This window comes from Wasmannia auropunctata, unplaced genomic scaffold (assembly GCF_000956235.1).
Source record: "Wasmannia auropunctata unplaced genomic scaffold, wasmannia.A_1.0 LD335975.1, whole genome shotgun sequence".
In the NCBI taxonomy this organism is placed as follows: Eukaryota; Metazoa; Arthropoda; class Insecta; order Hymenoptera; family Formicidae; genus Wasmannia; species Wasmannia auropunctata.
The window spans coordinates 272,603-285,783 of NW_012026915.1; the positions used below are offsets into that span (position 1 = coordinate 272,603).

General features: G+C 33.2%; 1 protein-coding gene across 1 annotated transcript; it reads right to left on the reverse strand.

Moving 5' to 3' along the window:
• Positions 1-2,669: 2,669 nt before the first annotated feature.
• Positions 2,670-9,475, reverse strand: LOC105454790 (vitellogenin-2-like). Its single transcript, XM_011697672.1, has 7 exons — positions 9,389-9,475; positions 8,355-9,076; positions 7,299-8,135; positions 6,091-7,153; positions 4,401-6,011; positions 3,609-4,030; positions 2,670-3,517 (listed from the first exon to the last, which is right to left on the reverse strand). Exons 1-7 carry the CDS (start codon positions 9,417-9,419, stop codon positions 2,825-2,827), a joined length of 5,379 nt encoding a protein of 1,792 aa, XP_011695974.1. The 5' UTR covers positions 9,420-9,475; the 3' UTR covers positions 2,670-2,824.
• Positions 9,476-13,181: the final 3,706 nt, after the last annotated feature.

The following is a 13,181-nucleotide window of genomic DNA, read 5'->3' on the forward strand; positions in this document are numbered from 1 at the left end:
GGAGTTCAGACGTGTGCTCTTCCGAGCTGTTTGACTTGTCATTATTTACCCCACTAAACATTGACATTATTTGCCTCAGGAGCTACTTTTTTCTTTAAAACTTTACTGAGAAAAATAAAATTAATATGCAAGCATAGAAATTATATCAAAATAGAGGAAGAAAGTAGCGCATGACATAGAATAGGTTAGATCTCGTTCAACGATTCAGCAATTAAAAAAATATAACTTAAAATACCAAAAAAAAATCCAGGTTTTACCTTCATTTCACAAATGCTGAATTTTAGATTTCTCCGCTATCTATATTTGGCTTTCGATTTTTACTGCTTTTTCGGAAGATGATTAGATGCTTTTGAGAACTGTCTTTCTATTAACAAGTAATGGTAAAATAGACACGGGAAAGAGGAGAAATTTAAATTGACACTATTTGCCCCCTGTCACTACTTGCCCTCCCTCCTGCCCTTACTATATCCCGTCTATATTTCTAGTACGTACTCTAAAAGTATAATATAGACACAGGACATATGAATAATAGCTGAATAGGGAAATGGATCTCGTTAATGAATAAATTTGTTTGCATTAAAATTTTCTTTTTATAACGAAATAGAAAATATAAGAAGATACTCTAACAATTTCTACTTGCAATCTATTTAATTCTAAGGGCATATAATATTTGTATTCACGGCACGTTGAAAATACATAGAGAAAAGCGAATAGGCACGGATACGGCAACGAACTCATCAGGTTAAATTGTAGTGTATATTACACGAATTCAATGCATGCTAATATTTACATTATGATCGCAACTGAGCGAAGCAAATAACTCCAAAGTAGAAAGAGATCAAAGCAAGCAACTGCGTAACTGCGAATGCTGCGATACGCGACTTTGATAGTACCTTAGGACTCGTAGCCGTGGGATTACGAGATTTTTTAAAACGTTTGGGAGTCTTTGTGATATGGAGTCAGAATATCTTGATATTTAAGATATTTGAATTGAGAATAATAAGCAGATTAATAAGCAGATAGGACAATGCAATGGGACAAGATGCGATAATTGAAACACGTTTGTCACACAGGCTTATTTCCAGGGTTGGCAAGTAACGTCGTTATCGTTACAATTACATTTTTCAGTAACGAATGGGTAACGACGTTACATTTCCTTATGAGTAACGTTAATGGTAACGCAGGTACATTTTTGCATAACGGTAACGATTTGATTAGTTACTTTTATCGTTACTTTATTTCTAGCATTGCGTATAGATTGGGATGCGTTTGATTTCCCACCCGAGTGCTGTTCAGACATCATTTCGTTCAGGTATTTTTGTTACTTACCAAATGTTAAACGAGAATAAATTAATAGCTTGGTGGAATTTAGATAGGAATCTAAATGCATCGTGGATGAGAATTGATTGAGACTCAATCAGAGTCCTCCTTCATGTATGTATATTTATACATATATTATACATCTATATTATATATATATGTATACATATAATATGTATATACAGGATGGTCCACTTAAATCAAACTCCTTGAATATCTCACTTATTTTTGATGATATGAAAAAATGTTTTAGATGAAAGTTCAACAGCTGAAACATCTTTGAGGAGGACATATTTTGAGCATGTCGTTTTTTTTCTAGGTAGAGAGGCAAAGAAATATGAAGGTCACTTTCACTTTTTTAAATAAAATTATATGATTTTTTTTTTATAATATGATTCCTCTAATTATTTTCTATCTAAATGTAAAAAATAATATGTAAAAGAGAATTATCGAAAATTCAATGATTTACGAGATATTTTATACTTTATCATACTATATTTTGATATAAAATATAAAATATCTCGTAAACTATTAATTTTTTGATAATAGTATAATACTTTTAGGCACAGAATAATTAAATGAATCGATTGGTGTAAAGAAAACACACAGTTGCTTTAAAAAAAAAAAATAATTTATAATATGCAACTACATTTTTTTAATAACTTTTAAATGCAGAATAATTAGAGAAATCATATTATGTAAAAAAATTATATAATTTTGTTAAAAAAAGTGGAAATTATCTTCATAATTTTTTGAAGCCTTTACCTAGAAAAAAAACGACGCGGCAAAATTACATCCCCCTCGAAACCGTTCAACTTTCATCTGAAATATTTTTTTGTGTCATCAAAAATAAGTGAGTATTCAAGGTGTTCGATTTAAGTAGACGAGGTACCCTGTATAATTAATCTGTCTCGCACATATTCTTTAACGCTGGGACATGACCGTATCTTTCGACATCAGATTTTGAGCCTTATTCCTTTATTAAAAGATAGAATTCCATGACATTTTCTATTTATATTTACTACAAAAATTTTTATATAATCCATAAATATCAAGAAAAAAGTAACGAAAATAGTAACGACTCGTTAGTTTTTTTGAATAACGATAACGGTAATGAGTTACTTTTATAAAATATCTTTGCCAACCCTGCTTATTTAACTTGTATCTCATTTTAGGGACGGTGTTCTGCTAGAAAGTTTGAAATAGAGGTTTAACAATACTATTTCAACAAAGAGGACAATTACAAAAGACTGTACAAAAGACACATAATGATCTTAATTGATAATGCTGGTAATTAAATGGATTATTGATTTCAAACTTGGATGTGCAGGAAAGGATACCACAAATAATTACGTTGAAAAGTTTCAACTTTATTATTGCTTACATTACTGCAATTACTAAAAGAACATATTTGCAGCTTTAAAAAAAAATAAAATAAAAAATAGAAAGAAATCCATTAGCAATTAAGTATGCAAGATCGGTATATCATTTCTGTACTGACGGACTAATATGTGCTGCCGCTGCAACTAACAGGAACTTGGAAAGTTTTCGATTTGCTGGCACGCTTTCGGTTAAAATCGGGATTAGCGCCTTTCTCGACTCTGTGTTTCAATCCTACAGATTCCTCATTCCTCTCCTCGCAGAAAAGATCATATTTCTTCGACTTTCTTTCGGTTGGAGTAGTTCCCTCGCGGCATGTTGGCACAGGTTCGATAGTGAAACAAATGTGTTGCTGTGAGTTGTCTTCGAGGACTCTTGTGCGATAGACAATGTTGTGTCTTCCCGAATCACGATTATCTCTATCCTCTTGACTGAATTCTTGATTGGATCCGCTAGACCCGCTAGACTCTCGATGACGGATGGGTCTCATCGTTGTGTATCGTTCTTTAATTGTTGATGGAGAGTACCATCTTTGTACTGGCCCGCCCTCTGCCATTATTCTTCCCGCTTCTCTATCGTTGATAATGTTGCTCTGATGACTATGCATTGATGAGCGTTTCCTGCACTGGGCTTGTTCGGCTCTTCGCCTGTTCTCCAGAACAGATCCCTCGGAATTCTCCTGAATCAAGGCATACATGGCGGCGAATTCTTCAGGCTTCGTCAGGAGGCAGTTCTCAGGAGTAAGGAAATCGTCTTCGGGATTGGAGTCGAAGTTACCGCAAAGACCACGCACGGCATTGCGATACCTATGACCTGCCTAAAAAACAAATTTATTCCAATTGTTATTACACTTTCTACATTACAATATTATTATTAATATTACCAGTTTGTTTCATATTTTTACTAACCCATACTGCAACACGCTTTCCGTCGTACGCAACGTAAATTCCATACTTCTTCGAATATAATACGATCGAGTGGTCCGGTAGCACGCCGATTTCGAAAACGACTTCGCCGTTTTCGCGATAATAATAATGCTTCTTCGATTCAAAATCGAGTGTCTCTCCGTCAACTACAGCTTTCAGGCCATTATCCAATTTTACCAATTTAACTTCTCGTTTGCCCAAGTATATATTGACGCTCCTACTGCCGTCGTTCGTATCGTGAGCTACGACAGCTACTCTCGATTCTTCCGGAATTGGACTCTTGCGATTATCAGGATCCATTATCGGATAAGCGGTCATTAACACGTGCTTGGTTGTTCCCAGTGTCACAGGATAAACCCGCTTATCAAAAGTAACGACCATATTTTTGTCGAGACTACACGAAGCTGTGAAAAAGAATTCATTGATGTTATATTATCGAATTTTTATAAGTAATCTAGATATATAGATATATATATTATATTATATTTTGCAGGACATCTTTATCTAATAAGATATAATAAGATGCATCGAGATGTCGACAACGGAACAATAATTTAATTACTTAAATTAGTGTAATAATAATGATAAATATATCCGCTCGCGGAATTATTGAGAAGTACTACAAATAGAGTAACAAGTTATCAGCATTATTATTTAAGCGTTAATTTGTTTTTAATTAACGTATGCACATGATACATTATTAGCATATTTAATTACCATAATTTACTATATTTGAAGAACACTAATTAGATTTTTTTAAATTTTATAACTTACGTTTTTCTATTTCATTTTCGAGCATTTTGACTTTTTTCATCAGTAGCCGTTGTTCTTCCAAAGGAGTTTCCTTAATGTAAGGGTAAGTAATCTCCTGTTGCGGGGTTTGCACTAAGACTTTTGGTACTTTGTAGGGTAATAAATTCATTTTTACATTGATGGTATTTGTTCCAGAATTTTTGCTGTTTTCTTTTATATGTATTACCACTATACTTGAGAGCCAGTCTATAACTTTGTTAATAACATTTTGGACATTTTCAGTTATTTCTTTAACTACAACACGTATCTTATCCTTTATTTCGGCAAGCTCGGTGGCCTTCTGGCAAGCCCGCGATACTTTGTTTCCGTTTTGAATCTCTTCCCAACATTTTTTGGCTGTTTCGGAGTTCTCTATCGCTTCCTTTAATTCGTTACTTTGCGTCGCTTTCCCTTCGAGAACAATTTTGGTTCCTTCCATGCAACTTTTTCCATATCGCAGTACACCCTGGAGCGTATTTTCCGGGTTGCTCCTGAGCGTATATTCAAAGTCTAAAGGAGTTCTTGGTGCACTTTCTATTGTTTGAACGTAGCAAGCTTCATATTCCGGCTTTTCCATGTTTGATTGAGAATTCCAATAAACATAAGTCATATGCGTTTTGTTCACGTTGTTGAGCTCCATTACACCGACGGTGAGAACTTGTGCGTGCTTTTGCAATGGTGTCTTGTAACTTACATCAAATACGTGGACGTCACCCGACTTGACACCTTGGCTAAGGGTTTCCATAATTTCCTTTCTTCTATTCTCACTGTTTGGTTTTGTGTGCTTTATAGAAAATAGTCTCTGGGACTCTAATGCACGCGGATGTTTATTATAACCATTGTTATCACCAAGTACCATTTTATCGTAAACGATGTTGAAATGTAAGCCACTCTTTTCTATCCGTCCAGGATTTATTGATACGTCTAACTTTTTATAATTCGAATTTTTCTTTGAAATTCCCATCAGTTGATACAAAAGCTGTCCAACGTTATTTCCTGCATTATTTCTTTCTACTTGTTTGTTATCAGATTCTACCTGGATATAAAGTGGATCTCTTTCTAATGTGGTTTTATGTTTCTCTGAAGTCAGTATAAGATGTGTGTTTTTATCAAGAGATACAGGTTGAAGATCAAGAACGTCTTGTCGCGTGGTGAATGGAATAGTGCTATGGTGCAACAATTTGACTCCATTAGAAGAATCCATTTGATTTTGCATAGATAAGATGTTCGGGCGAATCTTCAGCCCGCTTGAACTTAAATCTCTATGATTAACTGTGACTTCAAACTCTAATGGTACTTGTAGTTGGAGACTGTGATCGACACCAGTCATGTAATTTTGATGCTCGAAAGGCGCTAGAAATCCAAATCGCTTCTGAACCCTCTTGGCGACAAGAGCATCAAGATTGCCAGATATTTGCTCAATCATTTCGTCTCGATTTCTGTTAAAATCAACTTTGTTCTTGATGAGTACTGGCGATTCGAAAGTATAGACGAACGGCAAGCCATTTTCAATCGGGAAGCTTATTGTCATTTCCTGATTGTTAATTAAAGTTGATCCTATTTTTTTGCTCTTCATGACGTGATTCTTTACATCTGTAATACAATAATAATATTATAAAGTTAATATCTTTAAAAGTAATATAGTTTTCAAATAAAATTCAGGAATTCTCACCACGGGAAAGCTTTTCAAATGATGAACCATCGAAGGGATAGAACTGAAGTCCGTGCATCATGGTATAAAGGAAGACATGTCCTTCTAACTTGTTCAAGTGCTCGGGCTTGATATTAAGTGCTTGCAGAAGTTCCTCAAAGCCTGACGTTTGCGATGATTCTTCGCTTGATTGTTCGCCTTTCTGTTGCCACTGTTGCATTATTTCGTATACTTTATTCATAAGCTGCTTGGCGCTCGATGTTCCATATCCTGTTTTTACGGGTAAACCTCGGTCGAACATATCGAAAATGGTATTCACATTAAGGCGTAGCCACATTGGTATTTGACTGTCGTCACCAACAATGGTTCGCAAATTAAGTCCTCTAAGGAACCAGTACCCCCATATGTCCGTGTAGTAGCCTTTCGAGTACATATTACTATCCTTTTTCGTCAGTAAATACTTTACACTGCGCGCCTTGTTAGCGATATTTTGCATTTCCGATCGTTTCAGATTAGCGATGCTCTCTATTGTAGACTTCACGACGGAGTTCACCTGTTCGCTACTATCGACATTAGTGAATTTCGCTAGGCGTTGCCACATAATCAAAGGTGGATTGGTCTTGATAAATTCATGTACTGCCAGGCAACGCATCTCGTGATTCTCATATGTGTTCATGTAGAGCTTGTAGTAAATAGGTCCAACTAATTTAGGCTGGTGTCTGGCTAAGGTAGACAAGGCATTTACCATGACCATACGTTGGTATTTCGTCACTGGCTTTGTGCCTTCTACGAACGGTTCAAAAACCGAGATAATATTCGGATGGCCGGTGAGACCAAGTGCCATGATGTATGTTTGAACTTTTTCACTGTTATTTTCGGTCAAGCCTTGTTTCATTTGATTAGCCATGTGGGGAATATAGCGACTGACCACCACGCTGTTAATCTCGGGAGTCATAGGGCCAAAACTGTGTATCGGATAATATTTCTGGCCGTTATAACTTTTGTCGATTAATTCGGCAAACGCTAAAGGCGTGGATACATTTACATATTCCTGTTGCATTATTACTGGATCGAGATTCATTTCCTACACAGATTGTATAAAGACTTAAATTACATTTATGCAAATAAACTTTGTTTAAATACTAATATAATAAGCATTTCGATCGGATGTGAAGGATTAAAAGAATGCTTGATTGCTAACATATTGTACGGAAAAGGTAAGTACTTACGAAGAATGCTTGAACATATTCCGCCGTTGGATGGCGAACGTGCTTGGGAATTTGGGAGATAATCCTTGCCGCCTCTATGCCTTTAATTTTCTTAGACTTTATCCAATTTTGGATAGTGTGTAAAGCAGGTCCAGTTCCGGCATGTGTGACTAGATCGCGAAAGATGCTCCAGACATTTTGATCCTCTCCATTAACGGCGTTTACGCGCTGCTCTAGTTCAGCGTACTGCTTGAGGTTCATGGTGCGAATGAGGTTCTTCACAATTGTATATTTCTCCAGCGTATCTCGATTTGTCTTTGATGGAGAAGCTACTTCTTCGGCTATTTGAGAAATTAGATTCGCGGCCTGTTCCACAACGTTGACCTTATCGGACATCTGGATAGTCTTGCCCTTGTAACCGACAAAGTAAGGTAACAGCGGTACGTTTGGAGCCATGTGCAGTGGCGCTTTAGATTGCCAGAGAGAATCATCCAGCAGCATTACGTTTTCCTCGCTGGAACTTTGAGAAGAACTGCTGCTCTCTGACGATTGTACTTGCGCAGAATTTCGACTGATGCTCGAATGACGTAATTTTCGATTCTCAGAGCTGGAGAATGGGTCATTATATGCGTACAACAGGTTTCCAGTTGATTCGAGATTGACTGATTCGTGTTGGTCAGACAAAGGGTTGGAGACTTTGCTTTTTTTGGCTAAAGTTAATTTTATCATGCTGTGGACGGCACCAAGATAAGGATCAGATACATCAGGTTTGACGGATACCTGATTCTTCGTCTGGATAGATTGAATTGTGAAGCGTTTCAGATCGCCCGTAATAATCATTTGAGTCATAGACACTTGCTGTAATAAAATAATCACGTCAATAGAAAATAAATTTTGTTGATAATAACAGTTTTAATTTTTTTTTATTAATTGCAGTTTGGTTAACTGAGTATAAAAAAGTATCGACATTTAAAATAAAACTGTTTTCTGTTGTTTAAAGAAGTTTCTTTCATAATCTTTAACAATTACAACCGTCACATTTTTTAGCTACATAAGAACAATTAAAATATAACTCACCGAAACAATTTGATCCTGCTGATTCATTTTTTCCTGCAATGGAACTTGTAAGCCAACATGATAAAGTTGTCGTTGCTGGCAGTTGTTGTAATTCTTCGTTTTCTTAATGTCATAATGACGAACGTCACCGTGTAAGCGTGGGAAAGGTAGCCTATCTGGTCTCTCTTGAAGAGCATCACTGGGCAACGGAATGATCTCGTACAAAACCTCGCATTTGCCACCGACGGAGTCCTCCATGGCTTTAAATATAGCGGAAGAATTCTCGTCGATAAGATTTTGATTGTTCTTCTGTTTTATCGCGTTTTCGCCCTGCGTGTCAACCTGTAGCTGGCTCACGAGACCCTTGAGGATATTCAGTTCCCAAGTAGGTACATCACGGGCGACCATCAATTCCTGCATCACTCCATGTTTAAATTTGATTTCGAATGGTTTTCCTGACATGGGAAGCTCGCGATATTCCAACATGTGGTCGGAGATCTTGGTTTCCGGACCGTCCGGTAATGTAGTGTGTATACGAGCATACTGCGGATCGGAAAGCTTCGCCACCAATGACTCCGGCGATTTTGCTTGAATGGTGAGGATACCCTTTATTTGAAGTCCAGTATATTGGTTTTTCAACTTGTCAAGGCCTGTTACCGTCCTACTGTGTACAATGTATTGATACTCGTTTTGCGATTCCCATCCATGGCTACCATGACCTGGCAGGGCCACGGCCACGCCAACTGTTCAAACAGATTGCAAAATTATAATAATCGAACTGTGTATTTTTTTGCCGGATTGAAATAAAGTTCTTATTTCGTTGTCTCAAAAAATTTGGATTTATCTCAGTGCATAAATTAGTTTAACAATAAGTATATGACATGAAATTCAGATTTTGCAATAACTATTTTATATTGAAAAATCGGCATATCAATCAATTTTACATTAACATGAAAAAATTCTTTTCAAAAATTTTATTGAAGTACGAAATATTCTATTTGAAATTTTTGTGATAACAGTTATTACTATCCGCAAAATTGATGATCAATGCTTACCAAGGAGGAGAAGAGTCACAGGGAACCACATGGTGTTATGTGGTGTCCAAGTACCAAATGCGAAATGATCTATTCCTCTCCTTGATTGAATTTATATACAGGAGCATGCCAACTCAGCTTGATCTGCTGATTGCCACATACTCAATATCCGCATAAACTTGAAATTATATCGTTCATCTACGCGTGGCAAATTTTTTTAACGCGATAGATTACTTATGACAGTTATGACATCCGCAGCATATTTAAAAAAGTAATGGCGAGGTCGTGGCATCAGACTTCCGGATAGGACTTTGATTTCATTTGAAGATATTATTAATTTTATCGGTCGGTAAAATCATTGATACCTATTAATTATGTTTTTTATAATTACTATATTACTAAAACGTTAAATCTGATATATAATAATCAAATATAGTATCATAATAAAAACGTTTTTGAGATGTAGTTACTAGTTAATCGAAAAAAATATTACTATTTGCGCAAATTTTTCTGTAACTTACGCCAAGTACAATTATCTATTCGCTATAGATTAGAGAAAAAATATACGTATTGTAGATTATACATATTTAACGTGAATATATTTTGCAGGTGGATCATTTACATCGTTCCTATATGTTTATTATAGATTTTAATCTTAACAGGTAAATATTGAAATTTCGAAAATATGCAATTTTATCAAAAACGTTTTAAATAAAAATTGTATGATATAGAGAGGACGTATTTTGAATTAGTTATTTTTTTCTAGGTGGAGAAACCGAAAAGATATGAAGGTATTATATAATTTTGTTTACACAATATAATTCCTCTAATTATTCTGCATATAAAAAATGTGCAATTTGCAATATATAGCTACATATATATTTTTTAAACAACTCTATGTTTTCTTTACACCAATAGATTTTATTCAGTATTTTATGCATAAAATTCATAAAAATATTAAGTTATATTTATCAAAAAATCAATAGTTTACGAGATATTTCATATTTTATGTCGAAATGTGGCATTTTATGATAAGTATAAAATATTTCATAAAGTATTGATTTTTCGTGCTAAAATAATGTAATATAATTTAAATAGGTAAAAACGTTTGACATTTTATAAACAACTTGACACGTAAATTGTTTTGTAACGTGTGATAGATAAATACTACGTAACGTGTGATAGATAAATAAAATATTATTTCAGCATTTACACCTAGCGTGGCTTATTAGTCCTTCTATTATACATTTAGAATCTTATTCTATGAGCCTTTATCTATTAGCTATGTTAAATTTAATTTTATGCGAGCGCTACTATGCGTTTATATAAACGAGGTTTTTATCACTATGTATTTTTAAATTTTATCAGATTTTTGCGATTAATATTATATACATTGTTAGATTATCACTGAAGATGACCATAATTTAAATAGGTCGAAACGTTCGACATTTTATAAACAACTTGACACATAAATTGTTTTGTAATGTGTGATAGATAAATACATTATTTCAACTCACTTACACCTAGTATGGTTTATTAGCCCTTCTATTATATTTAGAATCTTATTCTTAAGCCTTTATTCTCTTTAGCCTCTATTAGCTACATTAAATTTTATCTTAATATTCTTATATCCGGAATAAATAAAGAAATCGTATTATGTAAAAAAATTATATAATTTTATTTATGAAAGTGGAGGTAATATTTATATTTTTTTTATGTTTCCTCCTAAAAGAAAGCAGTGTGTGTGTGTGTGTGTGTGTGTGTGTGTGTGTGTGTTGGGATCAATATATAAAATAAATATTATTTATATATTAGATATCGATATTTTATACATTATATTACATATATATACCTAATATTTTTATATATATATTATATTTATTACCTCACTAATATACTATATAATTTGAATAATAAAATTTAATAGAAGTGGTCATTTTCTTTTAATTTTTTTATTTTTATTTAGATCATTATTCGCCGTTTTTTTTCAAATAAACAGAAAAACAGGATGTTGATTCGCAATAGACCATTGATAATTCTCTGCACGTGTTGAATTTCCGCTTGGCATTCGGAGATCTTTAGTATAATGATTACAGGCGATCCTATGCCATTAACTACTATTTTATTTATTTCTTTTTTCTTGTTTACGTCTTATCATAAATGAAAACATCTGCGGAAGGCGAACAAATGGAAGATATTAGCGGATGTAATGTGGACTTGCATACATTTTCGAACGGAAAACGAAAGTTAAAAATATCAAACTTTGATCCAAGTCACGAGATAGTAGTGTCAGCTACAGGAGATATTTTCTAACGACGATTACGCAATCAGAAAATCTGTAAATAACATTTTTCTTTCAAGTATTTTTAATACTATTCTTTTTCCACATTACGATAAACTTGTATGTTTGTCACCAATAAAGAAATACACGTAAGATTTTTTTCCAATTTTTATGTACTTTCAATCTTTAAGCTAATACATGTATTAGTACACAAATATTAAAAAATATATATATCTTTTATTTTAAAATGTTTTACAAACTTTATAAAAATTAAAATAGGGTTAAACGCAATTTTCTGCTTTACAGAAAATAATTGTAAGCTAATTAATAATTGGTAATAAATATATAAATTTATATATATATATATAAATTGTTTTTAAAAAGATATAAAGCGACGAAAGAATAAATTGACAATTATATTCTAACTTTATTTCTTATGAGGAATAAAAATTTCTTTATCGCTTGATCTTTTACTCTTCCAATAAAAAGATAGTAACAATATTTCGCTCTACAAAATTTTATATATATATATATATATATATATATATACACATATATAAAAAGATCAAATTATTTTTATTACATCTCTAAGTTATTACGAATAATTGCTATACAACTTACTATTATTAGCAACATAAAGCTATATAACATTAAGTTGAATTTTTAGATATATATAATATATACAAGTGTATGGGAGGGGGGGAGAGATATCTAAAAATTCAACTTACGTGCATATTGTTGTATTAATAATGATAAGATGTCTAGCAATTATTTATAATAACTTAGACCACGATGTAACAAAAATTATTTTATCCCTTCTCTTTATAGAGAAAGTACAGTAGATGTATTTATTTATAAGACAATTACTTTATTAATTTGAAGAGTCTAATAAAAGGTGTTATAATGTAATTTAATAAATTATATAAAATTTCATAAATTATTATCAATTTTTTTATATAATTTTTTCTCTCTGCAGCTTTATTTGCATTTATTAATTTAATTTATTTTATCTTATTGTTAGACATTTTTAATCTAACGAAATATGCATTTCTACCTTCTGCCAGCTTATAGTCTTACATTAATTTTCACATATTTTCTCGCGTCACTGATATATTCGCTTGTTATCAATTTCATACATCAGACTCTTATTCATTTATTATAATTATCATCATTAATGGTGCGACAATCCAAGTCGCCTTGACCTCCCTTAAAAAGAAAGAAACAACTACAGTCAGATCTTGATCTCTCTCTTTCAGCTCCTTTAAAGGTAGAAATTTGTGCGATTTCATGTCAATTTTAGTTACATTATCTCTGGTAAAAATTTCTTTTGTCTATAGTTAACTGCACAGTCTCGCACTTCACGTGCTTATTTCCTAACTCAGAGTGAATGACTTTTGCGCCTTTTTTTATCTTACATTCTTTTGCATACAATATACATTGTAAATTTATCCATAAACCTCACAGATTATAAGGCGCAAGACTAGTGCATTAAGTGTTTCTTTTTCTTATAAAAAATCTGCCAAATTTTTGTGT